The sequence below is a fragment of the Heteronotia binoei genome, chromosome 10, assembly GCF_032191835.1.
Source record: "Heteronotia binoei isolate CCM8104 ecotype False Entrance Well chromosome 10, APGP_CSIRO_Hbin_v1, whole genome shotgun sequence".
NCBI lineage: Eukaryota > Metazoa > Chordata > Lepidosauria > Squamata > Gekkonidae > Heteronotia > Heteronotia binoei.
The window spans coordinates 39,367,850-39,392,755 of record NC_083232.1 but is presented as its reverse complement, the minus strand read 5'-3'; the positions used below and the strand labels follow the sequence as shown (position 1 = coordinate 39,392,755).

Genomic DNA, 24,906 nt, shown 5'->3' with positions numbered 1-24,906 from the left:
TTAGGGGTGGAGCCAAGATCAAGACTGTGACAAGCATAATTGAACTCCAAAGGGAGTTCTGGCCATCACATTTAAAGGGATGGCCGGGAGGCTGGCAACTTTGGGACCCAGGCAGCGTGGCTTGGAGAGGGCTGGGAACACCTTGGCATCGGAACACCTCCCCCCGCTCCCCGGCCTCCTCGTCGGGCCGCCCCAGGAGAACCGGCCCTGCTGCTGCGCTCCTCATCCCCGCTCCTCATTTGATGTTCTGGCTTCTCTTGGGGTGCAAATATAGAAAGGTCCAATCAAAGCAGGGAAGAATCCATTCTTAATTACAGAAAATGGCCAGAGTGGGATAAACATAAAGTCTACTCAAAGGAGGTGCACATGACAAAAAAAAAAGCAGTGGATAGCTGAGCTCCCACCTCAAATTTCTCTGCATACAATTAAGGGGGGAGGGGGTTACAGAATGATTCCCTCTCCTGAAGTAGCCCCAAATCCCACCCACCCCTAATGCTGTTCCTGTGGGACAGGGGACCTGAGGAATAGTCTGGAGAAAGCAGAGATTCCTCAGGAAGGAAGAATTAATGGAAAATCAGTTCTCCCCTGCTAGTGCCTACAGAAATTCTAGGCAGGACCTGAGCCAATATCTAGAGAGAAGAGTCAACTTTGCAGAGAGAGGAAGAAGAAAGCACACCACTCAGCAGCACATTTCTTTCAGCCACGGCCAAGAGATTGCTGATATTATGACTGCAATTTGGCCTAACACTGAATGTGCCACTTGAAGAACTTTTCGGCTGCTCTCCTAACTGTTGGCATGTCAGCAAGAAAAACACAAAGGCAGTTCTAAAGACACTGATATCTGGTTTCTAAATCCTGTGGTGGCCATACAGGAAGGATGATATACAGCTGCACGTCAACCTTCCTGCACTTTGCAGAACACATGCGAGTTTGATCTAAGTCTAACTCTCCGCTTCGGCTTTGTTTTGCTTCTTCTGTCCCCTGCATGAATTCTTCTGTCCAAGGTAGAAACGTTTGTTTTGAAATGCTTTACGTCAGGCAGTGCTGAGAGTTCACTTACTGCCTTATTGCAGAGACTTTACCAGCAACAGCTGGCAACAATGGCCCATTGCAACATCAAGGAAATAACTGCTTGTGCAGGATTTGCTGAGCCACAACACACCATAAAAGCCTTTTCATTTTCCTGTGCAGAAACCAGAGCAGACTTCACACTAGAGGGGGTGATGACTGATCTCCAGAGTCCTGATGACTCCTACCAGAGTCTTGACCTAAGCTGCTCCCTGTTGGGATGGGGGGGGGGAGGCAGAGAAGAAGAGAGGAGTTACTGGTCATAAATATCCAAAAAATATAAAACTAACCAATTGACCAGCACCAGGCCCATAGCCATTATGGGGCCCACAGGGTCCAGGCCCCACAGACCAGGACCCTAACCCCACCACTTACCACCCCAGATCTCTTCTGTCTCCCCTCTCCCTGGAGGATGAGCCCCTCACCAGCTCAGAGGGCAGCAGGTGGGGGCAGGAGGAGCAGGCGTCAGGGCCTGCTTCCCCCCCCCCTCCTTATGGCAGGAGGCACCGGGCTCCAGCAGAGGGGGGTGGAGCATTCCTGCACCTTGCTTTAAAGTGGCATTGGTTTGAAAGCTTGAAGGTCTGAAGACTTGAAAGTGGCATTGATTTGTTTTTTGCTCTGGGGAGGGGGTTATTGGTGGCCCCTGCCCCCCCCCAAACAAAAAATCATGTCTCTGTACCCCACTAAACTTTAAATCCTGGCTACAGCCCTGACTAGCACACTGAGTTAATAAACAGAATGCAGGATTAGGGTTTGTAGAATCTTTCGGGCTCAAGTGCCATGTTCTACTGGAGAAAGTTTTCCTTCCAGACGTTCCGTTCTCAGCTGAGAACGAAACATCTGGAAGGAAAACTTTCTCCAGTAGAACACGGCACTTGAGCCCGAAAGATTCTACAAACCCTAATGATGTTACCAGCCGTGAAAACTTGAAATCTTTGAGAATGCAGGATCTTATATATATATATATTTTAAAAACCACCTTAAGCTGCTGTGTAAGAAAACATACATCAAAATTCCAAACATTCCATTAAAACAGGAAGCATTTGAAAATATTAGTACCTGAACAGTGACATGAAGTCAAATGCAATGAGAACACTGACCCAAATACACCTTTTATTGCTCCAATCCAATTGTGTATGTATGTAGCAACCACAGCTGTGTAGGAACAGCACCATGAGATAATTGGCAGTCATGGTAATATGATGTTCCACAGGAAGGAAAGAGTGGGAGGACTATATCCCTTCCCATCCCTTTCTCTTGTTCTCAACAGCTGGGCAGTTTTCTCTCCAGCTCTCTGGCAGGGACAGCAGGCAGGCAGATCATGTGCAGAACCACACGCATGGCAAGCAATTGTACGCACACAGTCCCTATACACGTGCAGTACCTCACCCATAGGCTAGATTGGAACATGTATAAGCACAGCTCTGCTTATGGATTATAAACTTCAGCTCACCCTAAATTTTTTACCCTTTTCACTCTTGTGTAATGAAGAATGTTACCATAATCATGATAAGAGAGAAATCTATCCAGCAGCTGGATCACCAGTGCCACATTCATGCAAAGTTCCTTGCAAACCTATATTCAAATAATATTGCTTTTAACATTTATACACATGTAAATAAAGCACACAAATACCCTCTACTACAAGGGTCCCAAATGTTTTGAGCTTGTGGGCACTTTTGAAATTCTGACAAAAGGTGGTGGGTGCAACCACAAAATGATTCCCCACTCCTTCACTTGCAGCTGCTGGAATGGCCTTGAATTAGCCATAGATCTCATAGGAGTTGTCCTTGAAAGGGCAACTACTGTAAGAGCTCTCTCAGCCTCACCCACCTCACAGGGTGTCTTTTTTTGGGGCGGGGGAGGTAAAGGAGATTGTGACTGCTCTGAGATTCAGAGTATAGGGTGGGATATTGTAATGTACTCAGTGACGAGACGTGTTGAAGGCAACATACTTTATTAGTGGGTACATCACAAGAGAGAGAATGGCGGGCCGGGTCCCGATTATATACATGCCCTGGAACAACCCTCTGTGAGGCCAGGTCCAATCCTGGTCAGTTAAACTTCCCACCACAGATCTTGATTGGCAGTGCGTATTAGCGATCTTCATCTGGGGACCAGTGGGGTTCCACTGGTCGCCTCTGTAGCGTGCGCTGTGCTGTACATAGGGATTAGAATGCAGGACATAACAGATATAAATCCAATTTCTTCTTCTTCTCCTGTATGAGAGGCCAAGCCACACATACACACAGAGGAAGCCGAAGTGCAAGGGACAATTTTTTTAAAAAAAAGATACACTGGGGAAAAGGAATGTGCTAGAGAATAAAAACAAGCTGCCACCAAAACAATGTTATTTTAATCTGCACAGACCAACAGATCTCCAATGGCCAATCAGAAGCCCTACTGGTCAGGCACCCCACTTGGCCCCACCTACTTTCTTAAAACACTTGGTGGGTACCTAGAAAGGTGTCAGTAAGCAGCTGGGGACCTCTGCTCTATTATTGCAGTTTTAAGCAGTGTCCTCCATCACAGCATAAAAGGGTTGGTAGGACATTGGACAATAGTTTCCGTGCAGCTGGTTTGCATGTAAGAATGTGACTGCTACTGACTTTTTTTAAAAGTGCCTTGCCAGATTGATGACAGCACTTCACAGGATCTCGGCCTTCAATCTGCCCGATGAGGAGCTCTGTGCATGGCAAAAACTTGGACAACTATGACAGGAAGAGAAGTTGATCCAATATACCTTCATTCTTCATTTTGTATCACTTACAGGCCAGCCGCACACATTCCCAGAGCCGAGGGTATATCTGTTTTCTCCCCATCAGTCTTTTATACTTAAAGCTCTGCTCCACCTCTGAAACTTCTAGTATTTTATGGACTCATTTCTAATTCACTGTGCACTTGACTGGACCGGATTAACGTTTGATACTTTTAAACTCTGAACAGTTCAACAGCCCCGAAAATGCAAAGGAAATGACTCAACTTTTAAGCCCGGTCTTATGTATTTATGGGAACAGGTTGAGGTGGCAAGATTTGCAGCTCTCTCAGTACTTTATGATTTAGACAACATTAAGCATATCTTTTTAGGCCTCTGCTTCATGCGTCTGCAGGGGCTCCAGGCAGCTTTAGTGTTCTCCTGATAAAAAGCGGAGATGTGAGGAGCAGAATAGTTGTGCGTTCTCCATGGGAGGATTTATCACCTCTAACAATTCGTTTTATCTGCTGTGTCAAAACTCACAGCTCAGGCCCTTTTGCTGAAAGTATCTGCCCAGGAAAAAAAAACCTCATTTCCTTAAAAATAAAACACAGCAATAATTTACTGCATTAAAACCGTGGAGAGTTTTTAAAATATATTTTTCATATTTGTAATTTTCTGTGACAACTCCATAATAGAACATCAGTCCAGTTCATAATACACTAACCCCCCCCCTCCTTTTAACTAGATATGTTATCTCCCTGATATAGGGATACTGAAGGGAAGAAAGCAGATTACAAAGTAGCAGAAGGGAAGAAAGCAGATTACAAATGAAGTATGAGCAAGGAAAAAGATAAATTGGTGGAGGTTTTTTTAAAAAAAAAAATTCAGTCCAAACAATAGTTGTAGAAGGGTGTTTGTTTTCATACCTAGGACCTAAAGACTTGAACAGGAATCTGAGAAAGTAAGAATTCTTTTACATAAATGAGACTCAATCAGATGCCCCTGAAAAGGATTTTTGTTTTTATTTCTAGCAATGTACTCTTAATGTAGGAGGCAAAATAAGGCATGTATATGTTGCTCTCTTTTCCTTCAACTTGTGACCTCCTTTGTATTCTGAAAGTTGTCAGAAATGTCACTTGCATTTATATGCCTTTTCACTGCGGGAGCTAAAAGTTCTCCAGGTCACAATAAATGCCAAATCTTACCATATGGCTCCGCATTTCCCAGTGTTTACAACAAAGAGAACAATGACAAGGGGCAAAGAGTCACATAATAGATGCACATTAGGAATGTGAAAAAACAAATGTGAACATTGGGTCTAAGTGCACTAAGAACCTCTCTCATGAGCAACAGTGAAATTACAAGGGGTAAAAAAGATGCTGCCAGTATTGCTATCACAACTGATATTTGGTTGTGCACATATATGCCTTAAACATTTCATAAAGTGCAACAGTCATGAGGCATCGCTTGTGAAATCTGTGAAATCGTCTGAAAGTTTTCCTGCTTTTACTTACTAACAGACTGATGCGGTCAGGACTTGGCAAGTAGGTGATTTGGATTGGAGGTGAAGGAGGAGCAGGGAGGCCATGACCAGACCTGGAGCCAGATAGAAAGGCCAGGACTCTCGAAGCCCCCACTACCCCATTGGTTGGCTTGGAGAAGGCATTTGTCTTTTTAAATCACTTCTCCAGGCCATGGAAGCCAGTGACTTGGAGAATGCATTTAAAGTTGCTTTCTTTCCACCTCTCTCTTCCTCCTTCCTCTTCCCCATCTATTTGTTTTCCTTCCTTCCTGTCTTGTGGCTCTCAGACATCTGACATTTATTCTATGTGTCTCTTATGTTAAGCAAGTTTGACCACCCCTGCTGTAAAGTATCTCTAAGAATCCCTTCAGTTCCCTAAAGGTCTTTGCCTGCCATTTCCTTCACACACTGGTTATTCTGACATGCCACCTACCCCTTTAGTTGGCCTGCTCAAATTTGGAAGGTACCTCATATCAGCATATAGGTCCTTCCTTAAGACATTAATCTGTCACAGTCATTCATCTATCAGACAGCACCAACCCGCTCTAATTGCTCAAATAGTGCACATGGCTGAAAGCAAAGAAATGACAGACTGCTAATAAAATACAATTTGCCCTCTGAGAAATGGGTTTGAGAGAGAAATTTATCCTGATGTCAATTTGTCAGTTACTACCTAGTTCTGAGATTTGCTGCACCAGCACATAGATACAAGTTAATCACACATCAAGGTTATGCTGCGGTCATAGGTATGAGAATCACTGGGGATTTCCTCTATAGAAGGGGGCCCCAACCCCCAGGCCGCAGACTGGTACTGGTCTGTGGCCTGTTAGCAACTGGGCCATGGAGTGAGGCAGAGACCTTTGCCTACTCCTCATTTAAAGACCCCTATGGGGGGGCAGCCTGGGGCAGCAAAATCCCCAGCACTCCCACCCCCACCGGGCTATGGAAAAATTATTCCACAAAACCGGTCCCTGGTGCCAAAAAGGTTGGGGGCCACTGCTCTATAGAAACCTGCATTTTTAAAGGGAAGCTAGAAAGGAGTAGTATCTGTATTATAATAGACTGAGAATTTTTTTGTGGTGTAGAGAAACTTTTTGACTGGGCTGGCCTAATGTCTCAGACTGGCAGAGGGTTATCACCAACTCCTCACATTGACCGATTCTGCATTTAGCACTCACCACCCTTCTGTGCAGGATTATTGGGGGGGCGGGGGGCGGGGCAGGGACTGAGAGCAGGGATGGAAAAATTCTTGCTGTCACTGGGCAAATGGTAAAGTAGCTTAAGTAGTTCAGGGAGCAACCCCAAACTTCCTGCTCAGAAGTTTTACACCCCATTTTATTCAATCGGCATCTAAAAGGAAAAGAATATCAGAGAAAATGGGCTTAGAGCAGAACTGCATGTTGCCAAAAATGGCAGAGTTGATGAATCACATATCCATTTTAAAAGAACAAATTCTGGGCTGCAGAAAGCCCTGGGTAATACCAATGTGCACTGCTAAACTAACAATACGATTCAATGCACTTATTTTACAGTGGCGTGTTTGTCAGTGTGTTGGTTTTGGATACTTAAAAAAAACTCCCCCTTTCTCATGCCCTCTCAGCTCTGAAGTTCACTGCATAGCCTTGGGCAACTGTCACCCTCTCTCAGGCTGTCCTTTACCGGGCTATTGTGAGCCTGAAACACAGAAATGAGGTCCTTGGATGAAAGTCAAAAAGCAAATGTAATTAGTAAATAATTGTGGGTTGGACTGATTAATGGGTCTCTTTCAAACACATCTCCCCCTTATCTTTCTGCAGCGGACAGAATGTATAATCATAAAAAATAGCCATCAAGTTACATATCAAAAGCCTCCATGCAACTATTTGTAATTGGACAGCAGTGTGCTGTCCTGGCACGCCTACCCAAACTGGGGCAGAAATGCCCCATGCAGCACTAACTGTGAAGAAACCTAGAAGCATAGAGTTGGAAGGGATTTATAGGATCATCTAGTCCAACCCCCTGCACAGGAACTTCATAAATACCTTCCCTCTACACACACATATATCCCCAGTGACGCCGGCTCCATGCCCAGAAGATGGCAAAAACCTCTAGGATCCCTTGCCAAACTGGGTGTCTGCAATGATGTGCTTGAATCACAGCATGCACAATGTGGGCCTCAATGGGTTGCTGTACCATCTTAATGCTCTGCACATGATGCTCTGCACATGCAAAGGTCCACAGGAGAGTGCTTTGTCTCCATCACCATTGCACTGGATAATCACTTTCATTTATCAATCATGGTCACAGATTAAAAATGAAACCCATCAATGTGTTGGGGGAGGGGGTGTCAAGGAGGAGATCTGAGGACAACTTTCAGAAAAGAGGCAGAACTCCTGCATTCATTATAGACTTCTACTTAATTTATTATTTATTAAAATACTTATACCCTGCCCTTCCTCTTGCCTCAAGGCAGCTTGCAAATGATAAATTAAAACGTCACAGATTAAAAACAAAGAAAGCCCTCCTTCCTCCTGGTTCAAAGCCACCTGACGCTCAAATCCCTTCAAAAGCCCTGGCAGTCAAACAAGCCTTGAATCTCCAAGGAGGGGCTTCCTTTCAGCTCTTCAGACAGCCCATTCCACAGCATGGGAGCCACAATGGAAAAGGCCCAGACCCGGGTCTGTACTAGATGGGCCACATGGCATAGAAGAACATCCAGCGGGTGGCAGCCTGACACATCCAGCAAGTGGCAGCCTGTCCCTAGTCAGCACATGGGAACATATGGGAGGAGATGGTTCTCTTCAGTATCTGGCCTTCAGTCTGCAAAGGGCTTTAGAGCTCATAACCAGCACCTTGAACTGAACTGGAAAGCACCCAGCACTGCTGTTTCAGAATGGGCAAGACATTTTCCCATCCAGTCCCTGAAAACAAGTGGGCAGCTGCATTCTGGACCAGCTGTAGTTTCTGGGTCTTTACTGGCAGCCCAGTGCACAGAGCCTTACAGTAGTTCAACCAGAAGGTTATATATTCCTTATGCAATGTCTTTCTTGCAACATTCTCTATTCTTTTTTCCTGAGACAATTATTTATGTTATTTGTAGTCTGCCTTTCTCACTGAAACTCAAGGCAGATTATATAACATAGGTCAACAATGATCAACAGGCCAGGAGATCAAATAAACTACCCAATCGGGTTTGGATTGCAGAAATCTGAAGCAGAGCTGAAACACACCAGACACAAAGCATAAGCACTGAAACACAGCGTGTGAAATGATGCTGAAATTACTCAGTAGGAGTCTACTTACAGCAGCAAATGTTACACAGCAGTATAGCCCACAGCCCCTGTCCTTTCACCAAAGCATCATTACACTACAACCCTGTAACCTCTGGGGGTTTTTTTGTTTTTTTTTTTGGGGGGGGGGGTTAAACCTTCTGAAGAATTCAGTTTTGCATGGTTTGCGGGAAGCCAGGAGCGTGGGAACCTTCCTAACCTTATCAAGCAAGCCATTCCAGAACGAGGGGATTATACTTCCAAAACATAATATGTAACTGTTAGGGCTTTTTTTGTAAAAAAAAAAAAAAAGCCCAGCAGGAACTCATTTGTATATTGGGCCACACTCCCTGATGCCAAGCCAGCTGGAACTATGTTCCTGTGCATTCCTGCTCAAAAAAAGCCCTGGTAATTGTACAGTTCAAGTCACTAGTGTAGATTGTGCACAGACACAACAGAACAACATATGAATGCCTCTGTTCCTTGGAGAGTAAGAATACAGTAAGAAATAAATAAGTTACATTACATTAGGACTGCACACTATCATACGTTGTGCTCCCAGACAATGTCCACATAGGTGGTGGGGGTTTTGGGGGGTTGTGTGTGTGTCTGCACCTGAAAGTTATGTGACCTCTGGTGACAGTCCTCCAGGGGGGCCTGGAGGATATTCAGGGAAGTGGCTGACTAAAACCAGCTCTTGCCTCTGGACATCTCAAGGAGGTCTCGCATCCAAGTACTCGCCAGAGTCAACTTTGCTTAGCTTCCGAGATCTGATGAAAACTGGCCTGCCTCCCCCAGGCTATCCAGGTCAAAGCAACGTCCACATGTTTCAAAGGGGGTTGTACAAAAAAACATTTCTGGTAGATCATGCATTCCATTGGGACCATCCCCTAAACTCCAAGAGCCACAGCTCTTTAACCGCTTGGGAGGGAAATGCACTCATGTGCCTGGCCACTATATTTAGCCTTTTTTGTTCAATTTTGGTGGAAACAGTGAGATGATAGAGCTATACTTAGTAAAAAATACAGTGCACAGTAAATGTAGTTTTACTTATTTATTGCATTTCTATAGTGTTTATTCCCCATAAGAGAACTAAATATATTTCTCCAGTATTCTGTTGCCAAAAAGCAATACATAGCCCTAAAATCATAATACTGCCAAATAAAGCAATACTGCCACCTAGTGGTATAAAATGCTGTCTATGTACCTAAATCTCCGAGAGCTCTTTTGAATACTGCCTTTAACGTTCCCTAGTGGTGATGAGCTTGTACTGTCTATTTTCTCTTAACCAGCACAGAAAGAAACTGTTGTTTTGTCCCCAAGACCAGAAGTTGTTAAGAAAATAAGTGACCAAGGTGGCCTAATGCGGTGTCAGTAGTGGGAAGGGAACTGGTTTGCAAGGGCTCCTTAATAAACCCAAATTACCTGGAGTCTCACTCCCACAATACACAAGGCATTTCTTCATCTGCACACACATCTCCAAATTAAATAAAGAAGAAACTTTAGAATCAATTGTCTATTATCATCATTATATAATATGACTGAAGACCTAGGGAGAAACAATTAGCAGTGTTGCATTAATGTTACCCATTAGATCAGCATTTGATTGATGCTGAATATAGCCATTCTCACGTTCCACTGAATTCACTCTTGTAACTTGCAGCACAATTCTATGCATCATCAATCAGTGTGTCTAGAATTTCACCATTAGCAGGACATTGAAGAGATTTGTGAGCAAGTTACATAGACAAAATACATTATGGGTTTGATATACATTAAAAACATTGATTATTTCTGTTAATTATAAAGTCCTTAGAACTCTGCATAAGTTTCTTGCAAAAACACTGAGGAATACTTTCTTTCATAAAACACTTTGCTTTTATGAATTCCTCACCACCCTTGGAAAGAAAGAAACCTTAATTGAAGCAGATGGTGCTGGTGTATATGTGTGAGTCAAGACTTTAGGGAACAAAAAGTTACCCAACATATCTGTAAAACCCACTAATCCATATAACACTGACAGTTCTAGAGACTTGTCTTCAATGTGGCTAGCATCCTGTTCCAAACACAATCATTTTGTGACAAGGCATACAAGGGAGCATATATTAATGTATTAAATTCTGAACAACTTGTAGCACAACTTGTAAAACACAAGCGTCTCTTGAGTTTTGTGCTAAACCCCAAGAATATATGTAAAAGAGAAATCTGCAGAGCTTCTTCCACTGGAGTCTTGCAGGACACCAGAATCATTAGAAAGTCTTTTAAACATGACAGAAATCTATACTCAGCCTCCCTTCTCAGAGAATACAAACCCTGAAGAGAGATTTGTCAACCCACCCTTTGATGGGATCCTTGGAGAGACCCAGTTATATCTTTTGCCAGTTAACTTTGAAGACTGACTCACTGTTCCCAATGGAGTCAAATGTATGTCACTATTTTAAATAGTTTAGTGATTAAAAGTAATTTCTTCATCAATTTCTGCAGGAACAATTTTTGTATTGACTTATGAACAGGATAGAGAGTAGACAGAGAAAACTTTTTCTCCCTCTCTGTCAAGGGCATCCAATAAAGCTGATGGGCAGTAGATTCAGGACAGCCAAAAGGAAATACTTCTTTATGCAACAAGCAATTAAAATGTGAAATTGCTGCCAGAGAACGTAGTGACGGCAACAGGCATAGATGGCTTTAAAGGGGGACTAAATGGATTCATAGAAGCTTCTCAGTGGTGACTAAAGGGAAGTAAATCTCTGACTAGCAGTGCTAAGAGGCAACATGGGTGGAAAGCCAATGCCTCTATACCCTTTCAGAGCAGCTAGTCAGCCACAGTGTGAGGCAGGATGCTGGACAAGATGGACTGCTGGTTTTATTCAGCAGAACTCTTGTTATGTTATTATCTTCTTGTTATGTTTGAGAGCCAGGTTGGTGTAGTGGTTAAGAGCATGGACTCTAATCTAGGAGAACCAGGGTTTGATTCCCCCACTGCTCCACATGCAGTTGCTGGATCAGTCACAGTTCTCTCAAAGTTGTTCTCGAAAGAGCTCTCTCAGCCCTGCCTATCTCACAGGGGTCGTTTTCGCACTCACCTTCCGCCGGCGCGACCCCTCTCTTCACCGCGCAGGATCTGCGCGGATTTCGCACTAAACGCTGCGGAGCAGCCAGAAAAGCCGGAAGCTCCCGGCGCAAAAGCCGCTCAAACTGAAACCGCCAAAAAGCAGTTTGGCGTTTGCGCGGCTTTTGCGACGGGAGCTTCCGGCTTTTCTGGCTGCTCCGCAGCGTTTAGTGCGAAATCCGCGCAGATCCTGCGCGGTGAAGAGGGGGGTCGCGCCGGCGGAAGGTGAGTGCGAAAACGACCACAATGTCTGTTGTGGAGAGAGAAAAGGAAAGTGATTGTAAGCTGCTTGGAGACTCTGAGTAAAAGTCAGGGTATAAATCCAATTACTTCTTGTTATTTAAGAATTTAATGAATTTAGCAAGCAGGACACATGTCAATCTTTTTACCACTTTTTTTGGAATTACTTGCACTCTATATTTGTATAGACTTCTTTTATTCCTCCTGGTTTTGCTTCAGTACATTTCCAGTTTACATAGGGGGGGGGGAGATTTTTTTAAAAAAGGAAGCTGACTGGGCTCAGAAAAATGAAATGTAGTCACAGATTGCCAAATGTAGAATTTTGTAGAGATCAAACATTTCTGATGAGCACCCAGAAGGCAACCCTCCTGAGGCATGGCTTGGACCTTAGGACAACTGATACTCAAAAAGGTTCTTGTACCTCACTCCATTGATTTCGGCCACATGCACACATCAACAGAGTGATCTGAATAAGGCCCATTTTATTCAGTGGGGTTTCTCCCAGGAAAGTGTTCCTAGGACGGCAGCCAAAATGCCTTAGCTTCTCTTGCTTATGTTGGCTTCCATTTACCAAGCTGCCCTGTCTTCTACTGCAGCTCCCACTCACATGGCCATTATTTCATTGTGAAAACACTTGTCTGGGGAATAAAGGCAGTGACTACACAGTCCACATTTGCCCACCCGCCCGCCCACCCCTCCTGCTTTCTCAAAATAGCTGCCTGAAACTACCTTTCTTTAAACTTTGCTTCTCTCCATTCTTGGTGCACTATATGCAGTGTCAATATCCATTGCTGGTTGTGAAGAATTCTAAGGACAACTGAGACCTCCTGATGTGAACAGCATATACATTTAGGAATGTGCATGTACAATATTTGTCCATTTTATTTATACCCATTAGACCTATCCATTCTCTGCACCCTGGAAGAAGAAACTGACTGTCAGAACTGCAGTGTTTGATTTATTTTGTATTCATGAAGGGTCAAAGAATGCAACAGGTCCATAGAAATAGAGCAGTGTTGCATTAAAACATCCAGGAGACAAACAATTCACTGTAGTATTTGGCAGGAGCTAGTCTGGTTTCCAGTGCCAGCATAAGGCAGGACTTTTAGATGCAAGCAAGTGATCTTATGCAGTCATGTTTCAGATAGGGAGGGTGGGTCTTCTTGTCAAGAAACAATGCATGCCAAAGATCAGGCCACCATGAGCCCCTTTAGTTGCAGGAAATGAGTAGGTTAAAAAAAGAACTTTAATATTTACCATCTTGTATTTACAGATAACTTCATACTTGTTCAAAATGGAGACACATTCCCCCAATACAATGCCACTTACTTCAGATCCACCTAACAAGAAGCAGACTGTGTGTGTTTTTGGAACAGGAGATTTTGGAAGATCTCTAGGACATAAGATGATGCAGTGTGGCTATACTATAGTATACGGAAGCCGAAATCCTAAGAATTCCAAACTAATTCCTCAAGGAGCCACAGTGTTCTCCCACACAGAAGCAGCAGAGACCTCTGACATCATCATCATAGCAATCCACAGAAGATATTATGAATTTCTGGAAAGCCTCAAGGAAACTCTCAATGGGAAAGTGCTGGTGGACGTTAGCAACAACCTCAAAATAAACCAGTATCCTGAGAGCAATGCTGAATATCTTGCTCGGCTGTTACCAGAGAGTAAAGTGGTAAAAGCATTTAACACAGTGTCAGCATGGGCTCTACAGTCAGGAGCACTGGATGCAAGCAGACAGGTAAAAATATCTTTGGAACAAAAGGTGACACCCACACCACCAGTCAGGAGACCCAAGCCTGGATCCCTCTGAGCTACTGCCTCCTAGACTAGTAAACAGTGCTCATACTTGTGGGTCCCTGAGATTAAATACACACAAGACCAAAACCTTTAGAAAAATGCATGCAGGCTTACTGAGCAATACCTAAAATACTACTAGGTAGCACAATCCCTAGAGTTAATTACCAAAGAACACAACAAAAACTAACTTTTATTTCTGACACTTTAGTACCTGGCATTATTAACTGGTTCACCATTCAAAATTGCAAAGTCCAGGCTAGATATGTCCCTGTCCCATGGGATCAAAAGTTAGTGTAGCATCAACCTTATCTAAGGCCCAGTTTCTTGCTCTCTGGCATCAAGTGGCCTTCGGAATCCAGTTAGAGCCCTCATTCACTGAAGTCCTCCAAGAGATGATGCAACTTGCTCCTGGTTCCCCCCTCCCATCTAGTTACTGAACTGAACACAGGTTTTTCATTTCTCCAATTATTGCATTCTGCTACCAGGCCTTGAAAGTGATACAGCTAGCATCTATAAAAAAAGGGTAGTTAGAAATACCTGCAAGCTCAAGTAGACCCACTATTATTCATGTTAACCCTTGGCAAAACTAAGGTGCTTTTCCTCAGACACACCCCAGTATGTAAAGGGAAGTTACAGAAGGTAAGGTTGAATGATCCCATTCCATGTTCAGATTTCCACTTCGTCATATGTGATGAACCTTGGCTCTCATAAGATTATGCCCTGGAAATTCTGTCCGTCTTTAAGATGCTACTGAACTCGATTCTTTCTCCTCTTCTGCAGACTGACAGGGCTAGCCAACTGAAACTATGTTCCTGAACTGTATCACTTAGACTTCAGGTCTCATTATCTAGAGAAAGTCTAAAGGCACAACTCTCTTATTTTTCTCTTCTGTCCCAAAAAGCCAATATAGGGAAACCATTTCATCATGAGAACAACCAGATTCTTGTTCAAGTCAGATACACTATTGCAATAAAGATGCAAAATATTCCTGTTGTTGTTTGCTTTTGCTGCAGGTATTTGTCTGTGGCAATGACAGCAAATCAAAAGAAAAGGTGATGGATATTGTACGAAGCCTTGGCCTCACTCCGCTGGATAAGGGATCACTCTTAGCAGCCAAAGAAATTGAAGATTACCCTCTGCAACTCTTCCCTATGTGGAAATACCCCATTTTTCTGTCCTTTGGCCTTGCTGCATTTATTTTCATCTACTCTGTAATCCGCGATGTAGTCTACAGTTCTGTTGTGAAAAACAAAGATATTTCATATTCCATAGTTATTAGAATTCCAAACCGTGTTTGCCCCATTGTGGCACTCGTCCTTCTTGCTTTAGTTTACTTGCCTGGGATCTTTGCAGCTATTCTTCAGTTATACAATGGGACAAAATACAGGCGCTTCCCAGACTGGCTGGACAAGTGGATGCTGTGCAGAAAACAGCTTGGCCTGGTTGCCTTGGCTTTTGCTTTCATACACGTTTTATATACACTCGTCATTCCTATACGCTATTCTGTAAGATGGAAGTGGAACTCTTACATTATCCAACAGGTAAGTTGACATTGTGCTGTTTCTTATCCTATTTCACCACCAGCCATGGAACAGCTTTGTAGAAGCATAGGCTGCTGGATGGCCCTTTACTGTCAGTGGGAAAATACAAGAGGATACCATCCTTGATACACTCCACTTTGTGCAGATAGCATTCTCTTCACTGTCACCTCCCTTACACAGAGACATCTGAGAGGAAGGGGAATGATGAGGAAGGCCTGCTCCATGTGGGAGTGGTGTGGCAATCACCTAGGCCTCAAGGCCCCAGCACAACCTCACTGATGCAGTGGGGCCATCCCAGTCTTTTTGGATTTCTTGCATAGTCTGTGACCATAGTGATGACTTCAAAACGTATTTATTTATTTACAGAATGAGTGTTTTAAAATAATTAAAATCCACCTCTTTAACACTTCATTAAAATAATTAAAAACACCTGAAATACATACCAAAACATAAAAACAGCAATTAAAGCATTGGTTAGGAAAAAGGAATAACTGAGGGAATGTCACACAACAGGAATAATTGAGGGAATGCTTCACCCACTGGAGAAAGATGGCATCAGAAGGGGGGGCAGATGAATGTCCCTGGGGACTTTGGTACCAGTCTTCCAGGTCTTTGGTATCATGACTGAGGAAGCCCTCTTCCAGGTTGCCACCTGCCTAACATCAGAAGTCAGCAGCACCCAAAGCAAGTCAGGCAGGCTCATAAGGGAGTAGGGAATTCTTCAGATATATTAGTCCCAAGCCATATAGGGCAGGGGTGTCGAACTCATCAGTTATGTGGGCTGCTTCTGACATAAATGGGACTTTAAGGGGCTGGACCATGCATGTAATAAAATAGGCTTCCCAGTCTCCAGGTCCCAGAGGAGGATTCCCTGGTTTCCAGGCTCCTTCCCGCCCATAGTCAGCTAGCTGGCAGGGGAAGCCCACCCCAATAGCCACCGTGTGCTTTTCCACTTTGGAAAGCTAGAAGAAGCTTGGAAACTGTTTGCTTTTTAGAAGTTGTGTGTGCCTTTAAATCTGTAAGAGTCAGGCTGAATAGGGGCGGGGCAAACCAGCAGAACAACATGGCTGCTCCCAGTGAACTGCTAGAAAGGAAGGAAAACAAGTACCGTTTTCGCACACAGCTTACCACGTGGTCACATCCCTGTTCTGTCCGCAGCGTCTGTTGGATTTCCCACCATCTGCGCCGGAATTATAGGAAGTGCTGCAGCTTTTGCGTAGCAAACGTAAACTGGGTTTTAGTGGTTTACGTTTGCTACGCAAAAGCCGCAGCACTTCCTGTAACTTTGGCGCAGATGGTGGGAAAACCGACGGACGCTACAGAGAGAACAGGGATGTGACTGCGTGGTAAGCTGTGTGCTAAAACAGTCAAGCACAACAAATGGAGAGTTTGTTTTACATTCCTTTCAGAAGTCATTTGCACAGTAAAATAGAGAGTAAAGAGTAAATGAGAGTCTTTGGTTTCCCTGTGTTAGTCTGAAGAACTTGGTTGAATATACAGCAGATGGTTACATTCAATAACTCTGTGAGTAAATTGCCCCAGTAAGATCACAAAAGTGTAGGATTGCAAACTGTTTATGTTGGCTACGTTGTGTGTGATGGGGGATGTGCAGCTGCTGGGGGATGAGGAAATGAATTCTGTATTCAGGGGAACTGCGCTGTTGTATTTTATTTATTTTAGGGAATGTGAGTCTCCAGGCTCCACCCCCAAAGTCCCCAGATATTTTCTGAGATAGACTTGGCAACCCTATCATAAAATGTAATACCAGGTAGCAGAGATACAAGCTTTACAAAGGACACAGACAAACAATTAAAGATATTATTTTTTGCTTAAAATACAAACATGCTGAAAACTCTTGCAGTATTTTGTTTAAAATGGAAAAGTGGAAGATAATGGGATTTGGCAATGCATTTATAAAAACAAAACATCAAGAAAAAGCACAAAGATCACAGCAGAAACTAAAATATAAAATGCTCCGAGTCTAGAAAAATATGATATGACTGGGCATTGCAAGCTTCCCCCCCACCCCAAGATCTACTCAGATTGGCAATGGCTCTCCAGTGTAATATCCCCATTTGGCTGTGGGTTCCCAGGTTAGAGTACTGACTGGGCACCAGTTCTCAGGTCCATTCAGCAGAGAGAAGCTGGCTCAAAGCATCAAGCCTTTATTTGGAAGGAGACCACTACAGCAAGCAACAGTTTCAACCAACCATACAAACGCTGGAAAGTAAAACTGCTTGAGCTCCACTCCATTGAAACTCATTGTAGCACAGACAAAGTTGTAAGGAAAACACAGGATGCATTTCACATTAAGGGAGCAGTCTATCTGTGCACAGACACCTTAATGGAAAATCCATTCTGCATTTTCTTCACAGCTTTGCAAACCCAGCATTGCTTCCTGCTTCAGTCTGCAAAGACAGGGCAGAAGGAACTGGGCACTTTGGCAGCCTTGGAACTTCAAAGGGTGAGGACAGGAGGAGGGAGAAAAAGAAGAAGATGATGATATTGGATTTGTATTGTACCCTCCACTCCAAATCTCAGAGTGGCCTACAATCTCCTTTATCTTCTTCCCCTGCAACAAGCAATGTGTGAGGTGGATGGGGCTGAAAGAGCTCTCACAGAAGCTGCCCTTTCAAAGACAACTCTGTGAGAGCCATGACTCACCCAAGGCCACTCCAGCAGCTGCAAGTGGAGGAGTAGGGAATCAAACCGGTTCTCCCAGATAAGAGTCTGTGCACTTAACCACTACACTAAACTGAGATGAGCTGTAAGCATGATTAAAGCCCTGGGTAGACTGGGTGTATCCCACATGCCACACTCCTAATATAGGGCTTTGAAGGCCAAGACCAGCACCTCAAATTTATTTTATTTTATTTTATTTATTTGTAATTTATATCCCGCCCTTCCCACCAGGTGGCTCAGGGCGGTTTACAACACATAAAATCTAACATAAGAGTATAAAATTAAGCATAAAAGTTTAAACATTTCACAATTTACGTAGTTAAAATCTAAACATTTCTCACAGTTATATACTTAAAACATTAGAAACATACAATCTAAATTGTGCTTAGAAAGAAATCAGGAGCCTATGTAGATTGGCCAAGACTGGAGTGATATGGTCCCTATGACTCACTCCGTCCAGCCAACATTTTTGCTGCAGCATTCTGTACCAGCTGAAGTTTCCAAACACTTCTCAAGGGCAACTCCACACAGAGCACATTGCAGTAATCTAATCTACATGTAACCAGGGCATGCACCACCATGACCAGATCTCTTCTGCCCAGGACAGGCCACAGCTGGCTAACGAGTTGAAGTTGGTAAAAGGTACTCCTGGCCACAAATGTCACCTGGTTATCCAGCAGTAGGCCTGGGTCCAAGAGCCCCCTCCCCCCCAGACTATGGACCTGTTTCTCTAAGGGGGGTGCAACTCCCATCTGGAATAGATGACACCATAAATTCCCAGTTCAAACCTTCCACTCACCAATAGCACTTCAAGTTCCATTTTGTTGGGATTCTGTCTTGGTGGGATTAAATGAGTCAATTAGAGAAACAAACGCTGTGATGTACTGGCTAACAATGTTTAGTAAAACCATTTTAGAAAAACCCTTTTTAGAATCACATCATCTTTTAATACATTACAACAACACTAGAAATATCCATTCACATAACAATATTGCAAGAAAGGTCCATTCTCACATTACAATATTACATTACAATATTACAAGAAAGGGCCAATGAGCATCTGGATATTGGCTCATTTTGATAATGAACTTCCTCAGGAGTAGTCCGTCCTCTTTCTTTCCAGCCTCTTGTAACAATCCAATGTTAATGCTCTTCTGCAACATCTTTTACTTCAAGTTCTATCGTCCTGGAATAAACCAAGGAAATAACACCACAAAGCTGAATAAAAATAGATGATTCTTAATTTTTTAAATTTTAAGGTATTGTTACTGGTTGTTGAAAATGAGTCTGCAAGAAAGAAAACTGAACAAATTTGTATCCTTTACATTTGTATCCCACCACTCCTCCAGACAGCTCACGGGTAGCACATTTGATGCCCTCTTTCATTTTATCTTTGCAAGCACCCTTCAAAGGAGATTATTTGCATCACTGCTGTGGACTGCTTCTCACTTATGTCACTTTGTCCATCATTTTAGCCTCTGAGCTGTCCAAAGGAACATTTGAACAAAAGTGTGTGCTGGGTGCTTTTCGTAGACCAGAACAATCCCATTTTATGGGATTCCTGTCAGTTTCTATCATCTTATCCAGTCTTCCCTTATTTCACTGTGTACTGCCCTCAGTTGACTGAAAGCAATGTGGGTAAACCTTCATCTTCCATCACCATGAAGGGGAACTCTTTGTTTCCCAGCCTTTCACCCTAATTGACCAAATATTAACAACTGGATTTTCTCTGTTTAACCGAATATTAACAACTGAATATTAATTAACTTTAATATTTAATGAACCAAATATTGACAACCTGAAGGATTTTCTCTATCCCCAAGTAAGTGTAATTTTTTGTCCCTTGCAAGGCAAAGATTATATAAGTTTATAAAACTATCAAGACCAACTTTTTGACTCATGGTGACAGACAACTACAAATCTGTTTTTAAATTTTTCTCATCTTAGGCATTGAACAACAAAACAGATCCACTTAGTCTTGGAAATGCCTGGCATAGTGACGCATATCTTGCTTTGGGTATCTTGGGCTTCTTCTTCTTTCTCCTGCTCGGGATCACATCTTTGCCCTCCGTCGCCAACAGTGTCAACTGGAGAGAGTTTCGGTTTGTCCAGGTAAGAACCTCTTGCCAGAGCTTCTCTTCTTGTGTTCCTATCCAAACTAGAAGTGGGATCCACCAATTTCAGTGCAGCCGCCTATCAAGTATGTGCATGGGACATCAGTCTCTTGACAGACAGGATTCTTTTCCTTTGGTGAATTTTATTTTATATGGTATTGAAGTGTGAACAGGAGTGGACCAGGTAGAATCAAGTCCAGTAGTACCGTAGAAACAAAGATATAATCTTAGAGACCAAAGTATAACGACAGAGTAGAAATATAGACATGAGACCTTCTATCCTAGTTAGAAGGTAGGAGGAGTGTTGTAAAGAAGGAACTTAGGATGCAGATGTTCCAGACATATCATCATCAGCTTGATTAGAGCAGACGGGAAATGTTTGAGGGCAGAAAATTAGCATCTGTCAGGGAGGAGAGGGAGTAGAAGAACCACCATGATCTTTCATTTATCCATTTTTGAGTTAATCACCAAAGTGTCTTCTCCTGGTTCCTTCCTGTAGAATATCTCCTGCCTTATCTGTGGTTGCCCCAATTTGTAGAACAATCTTTCATTTTTATTCTTGCTTCCTGGACTGTGGACATTTTGTAAATATCATTTACTCATATAAAATACAGTTAATCAAAAGTTTGTGTTTGGATAAGAGGCCACCTGACTTTTAGTGAAGTCTGGAGTAATAGAGTTGCCAGCTCCAGGCTGAAGAAATTTCTGGAGATTTGGGAGTGGAGCTTTAGGAAAGATAGCTTTGAGGAGAGGAGGGACCTCAGTGGGGTATAGTGCCATAGAGTTCACCCTCCAAAACACTATCGGCGGGGGCGGGAATGAGACTTGTCTCTGTAGTCTGGAGATCAGTTGTGATTCTGGGAGGTCTCCAGGCTCCACTTGAAGGTTGGCAGCCATAAATAGTAGGGAACTAACAGTAGTAAGTAAGTAAGTAAAATTTTATTTGTATCCCACCCTCCCCCGCCAAGCAGGCTCAGGGCGGCTAACAGCATCCGAGAGTAAACAATACAGTAATAAAAACATTAAATTAACATTAAAACCAATCAATACTTAATTAAAACATTACTAAATCTGACAGAAACATTGTTGTTTGACGCTATACCTGTCAGTTGGTATAATAATAACAGATCCCTGGACCGGACCATTCTGGCGTTTTCCTTTATTGTACACTTATTGTTCAGCCATTCATAAACGCCAGTTTGAAATGCCAGTAGGTGCAACATGGGCTGTTGTAGTGGTTGCAGTTGGAGCCTCTAGGTCCAAGTTGAGTAATCAGGAACACACAGGAATGCAGTTCCAGCTGGCTTGGCCAGGGCTCTGGCTCAAAAAAGGTCTCAGGCAGAGGGAAGGTGGTAGGCAGCCACATGCTCCCAGACCAAACGCTCCATCCCCTCTCCTGCTTCCAGCCTTCAATGGGCTTGCGAAGAGAGTGAGAGATGTGGTGCTGCCTCTGAGCACCCCCTCCTGGGAGAAGCTGGGCCTGCTGCTGCCCACTCTGCCACACATGGCGCTCTCTCTGGCCGTGTTTGGGGGGGGGGGCAAAACAAGGTCTTTCACTGGGCTGGATGAGAACACACATCCATGAAATGCAGCTGATGGCACTGTACTGTTCTGTGTCAATATAAAGAGAGTAACCTACTGAACATGTGGCATCACTTTCGGTGACATCAGGGGGTGAGTCTACAAAAAAGCCCTGTAATATATAAATAAATATGTAGATTTTCTTCATAAAAGGCTGAAATAAATTCATTGAGGAACCTCGAAGGATCTTCTAAAAAAATTTCAGACTCTATGGGTAACATATTACTGAGGATTTTATCCTATGCTGCTATAAATTATGGGATTTGAAATTTATTCTTGTACCGGTTTCATTTTTTCCCCTTTCATAAAAAAAACCCTCTGTCACTGGGAAATATTTTAAATAAATGTAATTCTCCTCAGGGCTTTTTTAGTAGAAAAGGCCCAGCAGGAATTCATTTGCATATGAGTACACACCCCCTGACATCGCCATTGTTTCACACAGGGCTTTTTGTAGAAAAAGCCCGGCAGGAACTCATTTGCATATTAGGTCACACACCCCTGCTGCCAAGCCAGCCAGAACTGCGTTTCTGTGTTTTCCTTCTAAAAAAAAAAGTCCTGGTTCTCCTGCCAACTCTTTGCTATTGTTCACTGCATGTCTTTCTAATCTTATGTAAAGGAAGGAACATAGTGCCCCATGGGGCTAATTATTGGAAGGTCTGGCTCACATGATTACAGTGGTAAACTTCCAACTCCAAGAATATTGTCATCCATAAGTAGAGTAATCCTGGTCAGCAAACATCACAATGAAGTCTTAGCTAATGCATCACAATTTTTGCCATTGGTAAAACCTGTAGAAGAACACAGTGGGCTTCATTAGCCCAAGAGATCCCTAAGTCAATTCAGCCAATAACACAGAGGAACTTTTAGCTCTATTGAGAATAATTTTTGATAACTGTGGAATCCTCTTTTAAGGGCCCCAGTGCCTTTTGAAGAATGTTTTTGCTTTATAATGGAGAAAATTTGAGCACCTTGGAGGAAAGCAAGAGGGAAAAATGAATTAATGGATATTTTACAATTATTTATTCTCTCTTTTTCTTCCCACAGTCCTATCTGGGCTATCTTACACTGGTTCTGTGCACTGCCCATACACTGGGCTATGGTGGAAAGAGATTTTTGAACGCTGCTTCATATCCATGGGGACTTCCTGCCGCTTACATCCTCTCTCTCATTATCCCTTGCATTGTGTTGGTAATAAAGTTTGTTCTGATGTTTCCATGCTTAGACAGACCACTCACCGCCATTCGACAGGGCTGGGAGAGAAAGCCCAAACACCTGTGTGAGCCACACAATCTTAGTGGGTCCTCTGTATAAATTCTTAGCCAATGTACTGTGACTTGTATATAAGTGTAAATACTTAAAAATGGCCAGGGAGTGAGCAACTGAAACACGCTTAAAATGGCTCAAAATTGTGAACACCATAATTACTCTGTAACCTAAAGGACAACCATCCTTGGCATCGGTTAAATCAGCGGTCCCCAACCTTTTTGACACCGGGGAGCAGTTTTGTGGAAGACAATTTTTCCATGGGCGGGGGTGGGGGGGGAGACGATGATTTCGGGATGATACAATTATGCACTTTATTTTGGTGTAGTAGTTAAGTGTGCGGACCAGATTTGATTTCCCACTCCTCCACTTACAGTTGCTGGAATGGCCTTGGGTCAGCCATAGCTCTGTCAGAGGTTGTCCTTGCAAGGGCAGCTGCTGTAAGAGCTCTCTCAGCCTCACCTACCTCACAGGGTGTCTGTTGTGGTGGGGGGGGGGAGAGAAAGGAGATTGTGAGCCCTCTGAGATTCGGAGTGGAGGGCAGGATACAAATCCAATGTCATCTTCTTATTTTTATTACTACATTGTAATATATAATGAAATAATTATACAATTCATGGCCCGGTTGCTAACAGGCCATGGACCGGGGGTTGGGGACCCCTGTGTTAAATGATCATCATCTAGTTTCCATTCTGCTGCAGAGGACATCTATTTCTTCCTACATCTGGGATTGTAGGGAGCAATTTTAACTGTTTCTTATCGTCTACCTTACGTAGAAACCCAGCTTGCACTATTTTGTAGTTTTTATTTTTTTTAAAAAAAATTCAAAGCATATTTATTTTCATTTTATGTTGTTAAAACAACCCCTTTTGCATTATTATATATTTCTTTTCTCCCCACCCACCCCCTTACTGTTATGGCTGGATGGTACTGTTTCCCTGATGTAGCCAGGCAAGTACTAGGGAATCTATTTCCTAGATCTCCTCTGGCACTGCTTTTTGATGCCTCCAGGACACTGTAGCCCGGTCACTCTGGGAATGTAGTTCTGTAGTGCCTGACATTATTAGCCAGGCATCCAGCATTTCAGATATGCCAAAAAGAGCACTCAAATTGTCAGGGGAATGAGATATTCTGCCCACAGCTGCCTCCTGCCCAGCCTGGCCAGCAGCAGTGATAAGCATGACAGCAGCCCAGCCAACATAGAATAAATGGGGGCGGGGGGGGGGTAGATAAGCATTGCCCTGCCAGTTGCCAGAGCAATGAAGAGATCCTAATATTACCAAATGCCATTAATGTTATACTATTATCAATATAATGAGTATATAATGATTTAGTTATTTAATTTGTTACTGTAAAAATTCATGTCCCTGTGTTGATGTTGAGCATCATATTTTAAAAGTGCGCATGCCAGCTATGAGTGCAAATGAGCCAATAGGCCATAACATTTGTAAATGATGACTTCTCTTCCTGTTCTACCCCTTTTCATTCTTGTCTTAATGCTAAAATCACTTCAAACATTGTACAACTGGCAATGGCTTCTCAAAATATTTGTATGAACATATTATGTGAAATATCTACACACAAACACATACAGAATCCCTTTTTTTAAAGGAATTTTGCCATTTTTCAAGCTGGCTATGGCTTTATGGTGGATTTGAGGAGTGTAGTATTACATGGTGGACTTCTTTTTCTGTAAATGGAAAGCCAGTGGAATATGATTTTTATGACTATTGAAACAACCTACAACTGTGAATAAAAGCAGAACTTCTAACTACACAATTGCAATGGGAGAGAAGTAATTAATCCATCAGATAATTCTCTCTATATATTTGTTGTAAATTCCCTGCAGCTAGAGGAGAAACCTAAGCAAAAAGGTGTTTTGTGGTACAAGCCCACTGACTTCAATTGACTTAGAAAGCGGCAACTCTGTTTAGATTTGTGCTGTGATCAGCTTATTATAAAGAGCCCCGTGGCACAGAGTGTTAAAGCTGCAGTCTTAAGGTCTGCTCATGACGTGAGTTCGATCCCCGG

The 24,906-nt window shown here is 43.1% G+C and overlaps 1 protein-coding gene across 1 annotated transcript in view; it reads left to right on the top strand.

Moving 5' to 3' along the window:
* STEAP4 (STEAP4 metalloreductase) overlaps positions 1-23,685 on the top strand; it is a 32,880-nt gene extending 9,195 nt beyond the window's left edge. Inside the window, exons 2-5 of the mRNA XM_060248465.1 lie at positions 13,159-13,635; positions 14,708-15,235; positions 19,865-20,029; positions 22,657-23,685. Coding sequence (XP_060104448.1) covers positions 13,180-13,635; positions 14,708-15,235; positions 19,865-20,029; positions 22,657-22,923 — 1,416 coding nt within the window. The 5' untranslated portion in view covers positions 13,159-13,179 and the 3' untranslated portion in view covers positions 22,924-23,685. The remainder of the gene's footprint in view (positions 1-13,158; positions 13,636-14,707; positions 15,236-19,864; positions 20,030-22,656) is intronic.
* The last annotated feature ends 1,221 nt before the right edge of the window (positions 23,686-24,906 follow it).